The sequence below is a fragment of the Protobothrops mucrosquamatus genome, unplaced genomic scaffold (genome assembly GCF_001527695.2).
Source record: "Protobothrops mucrosquamatus isolate PMUCROS unplaced genomic scaffold, P.Mucros_1.0 scaffold_256, whole genome shotgun sequence".
Lineage (NCBI taxonomy): Eukaryota > Metazoa > Chordata > Lepidosauria > Squamata > Viperidae > Protobothrops > Protobothrops mucrosquamatus.
The window spans coordinates 1,495,948-1,499,191 of NW_015386332.1; the positions used below are offsets into that span (position 1 = coordinate 1,495,948).

The 3,244-nt window shown below is 40.7% G+C and overlaps 1 protein-coding gene across 1 annotated transcript in view; it reads right to left on the minus strand.

Annotated features, from left to right (window-relative positions):
* LOC107302196 (EMAP like 6) overlaps positions 1–3,244 on the minus strand; it is a 52,894-nt gene that overhangs the window by 6,035 nt on the left and 43,615 nt on the right. Inside the window, exon 22 of the mRNA XM_015831310.1 lies at positions 1,513–1,701. Coding sequence (XP_015686796.1) covers positions 1,513–1,701 — 189 coding nt within the window. The remainder of the gene's footprint in view (positions 1–1,512; positions 1,702–3,244) is intronic.

The window sequence follows — 3,244 nt, forward strand, 5'->3', positions numbered from 1 at the left end:
GAGAGAGAGAGAGAGAGAGAGAGAGAGAGAGAGAGAGAGAAGCTAAATGCAAGGGGGAATGGCTATATCAGTGATGGCGAACCTTTTAGAGACCGAGTGCCCAAAACCCGCCCACTGCCCGGCCTGCTCTGCCCCTGCCCGCCCCCTGCTCTGCCCACCCACAGGGCCATGCACTGCCTCAATGGCCCGCCGTAGCAGATCACCCAGGCAGCCCTGCAGCGCCATGGCAGCCACGCCCTCCGCCCACACCCCGCAGCATCATCTGCACGCTATGGAGCGCAAGAGCGGAGTCTTGTCCCTGCTGCCCGGCTATGTCCTTGGCTGTGCTGCTCCGTGCAGGCCGCGCCTGGGGGCGACTCTCCTCCAGGGGGGCTGCTGGAGAGGAGGGGGCCACAGGGAGAGGCGGGGCTGGGGCAATGGCACGTGTGCCCACAGAGAGGGCTCCGAGTGCCGCCTCTGGCACGCGTGCCATAGGTTCGCCACCACTGGGCTATATTGTAAATGTTTGAAACAACTAGAAAGGATTGAGCATGAGTATGGAACTAAGATCCTCCCTGTGTCTCGGAGCTAACAATGGGAGAACTAAAACTCACTTTGGATGAGATGGTATTGCCACTGAATTTGGAGCCTAGGCTTGGTGATTGGGAGATTTGACTTATTAAGACAAGGTTGTATTTCCCCTTCAGGATCAGAACCATAATTTGGGAGTCCTTTTGGATCCAGCATTGGTACTGGTCAGCCGTAGTAAATTGATGCCAGCAGGAGACATTTATTAGCTTTCGTGATAAATTTGGTGCACCCATTCCTGGAGTTCAGAGATGTAGCAAATGCACTGATCACACAAGATGATTTGGAAACTGCAATTGGCCCAGAATGCAGCTATGCTGACAAGCCATATTGCTCCCACAGGTTCAAACAGCTGTTTCTTACTGTTTAAGGTATCCACAATGGTCTATGAAGTGTTTTATAGCGGTAGTTTTTAATTGTTACAGTATATTCAGTTTTAAGTTGACTTTTAGATTTTGTAAGTTGTCTAGAGCCAGAATAATGGAATAACATGTAAAGTCTTTCCCTCTAAGATAAAATTGGAAATAATGATTTTTCATAAACAGCAAATCCAATTTTCTCAATGCTGAAAGCATGGTTGATGGAAGAATCAACTTTGATTGATGTTTTATTAATGTTAATAATGTTCAATTAAATGCTTTTAATATTCGTAATGTGCTTGAAGTATTTTTTACACATACCGTGTAAGTAATCATTATTAGCTGCAATAATAGATATTGAGGATCTATTTTGAATTTATACACTTCATAAATTTCACCGCAAACAGAAAAACCTATGAAATACAATGGACATTGAGGTTGAAATCCTAAGCATAATTACAGTGAACATATTCTAAGTATCCATACATAAAATTCCTCTGGGAATGTGCAACGATAAAGTGTAGCAGCAGCCAAGAATTCTGACAGATTGAAAGCTTATTCTGTACTCTGGACAAGGACTTCTTACTTTATCACAAAGGTCCCAGATCCGTGCAGTTCCATCATTACTAGCAGATATAAAGATATCTTTGGATGGATGAGTTGCCAAGCCCCAAATTTCTCCTTCCATGTGGCTATCAATTAGAAGATTAGACGCACCATTTTTTTCTCCAACTTCAAGGATTTCTCCATCTTTGGTCCCCACTAAAATTTTACCCTGTAGACATTTCAAAGGCATGTTGGATTAGAAAAACAACATACAGAGGACTCTTTGTTCAATATTTATGTTGTTCAATTAAAAGCAGGGAGAATAGGAAGGAAGAAGCAAAAGAGTGCAAGGACAGCAGTCTGGAATAGAAATTATTGTGAACTGGATTTTCTGACACAATTTACAAATGTTTAATTTGTATTTTTTTTCTTAAAAAATAAAATAAAAACCATACCTCTCATGCTGTGACCACATAACCTTAGGTAAATTTATGCTATACAATTCTAATGGTATTGGATCAGTTTATCTCAAAGATGATGTGAAATCTCTTCCTCAAAAATAGTTCCCAGAATTCTCGAGGGAATGGGAATTACACTGCAATAGATTTTTCTCTTATAAAGAAACATACAATGATAAAAATGCATAACATAATGGCCAGAGGGTTAAAAGTCTTCTAAAAACTGTTGCCAAATTTTAATATCACTGAATGGGAGAGTATTAATTATAGTAAGTTGTAATGAAATTACATTTATATGTAACTGTATAGAAAATTGTCCTGGTTCTGCCTGCTGGTTTTTGGAATGCTGTTTTGCCCTCATTATGCCAGTCAAAATGTGGGACTGGAAAAAACTGCATACTCTGCACAGAATTATTCCGATTAACAGAAGATTTACTGTATAAGATACTTTCAGACAAGAAGCTTTTTTCAGGGGCTGTCCCAGCTCTATGGTACAAAGCCAAGACGATCACTATCTTGTTATTATTCTAGAAAAAGTATAAGATTACTGTATCTTTTCCACTAGGATTTTGAAGAATATCTTGTGCAATCTGAGGGCTATTATATACTGTATTCTTTCAATACTTGTGATGTTAAGGTTGTCGGTTTTATGTTATATCTGGAATATTAAGTTTATATGATTATATATTTTTAATTTTTTCATTGTAAGCTTCCTGGAAACTATGATTGGGATAGCATATTGGACACAATTCAGAGAGTACACTTTGGTACCAGTGGTTAACAGGCAATATGGGTATAATCATATCAATGGTCCCTCGCTTGGTCAATTGCTGGAATGACGTGAGATGAGATCAGTGAGAACAGCAAACATTATATTTCTGTTATGCAAAATGATTGTTTTATTTAGTAATCTTTCTCTATTTTCCACTGTGTGATGCATGCATTTCTCAAAAGCAATTTCGAATCTGTAGTGGGACCATGGTAGTCAGTTTGGTCTAGGGCAGGGGTAGGCAACCTTGGCTCTTTTATGACTCGTGGACTTCAACTCTGCACAGCTGGCTCAGGAATTCTGGGAGTTGAAGTCCACGAATCATAAAAGAGCCAAGGTTGCCTATCCCTGGTCTAGGGGTTAAGGCACCAGGCGAAAAAGTGGGAGGCCATGAGCTCTAGTCCTGCTTTAGCCATAAATGCCATGAAAGAGTGACCTTGAGCCAGTCACTCTCTCTCAGCCCAACAAACCTCACAAAATTATGGTGATGGAAAATAGTAGGAGGAAGGTGTGTCGGATATGTTTGCCAACTTGAGTTATTGATA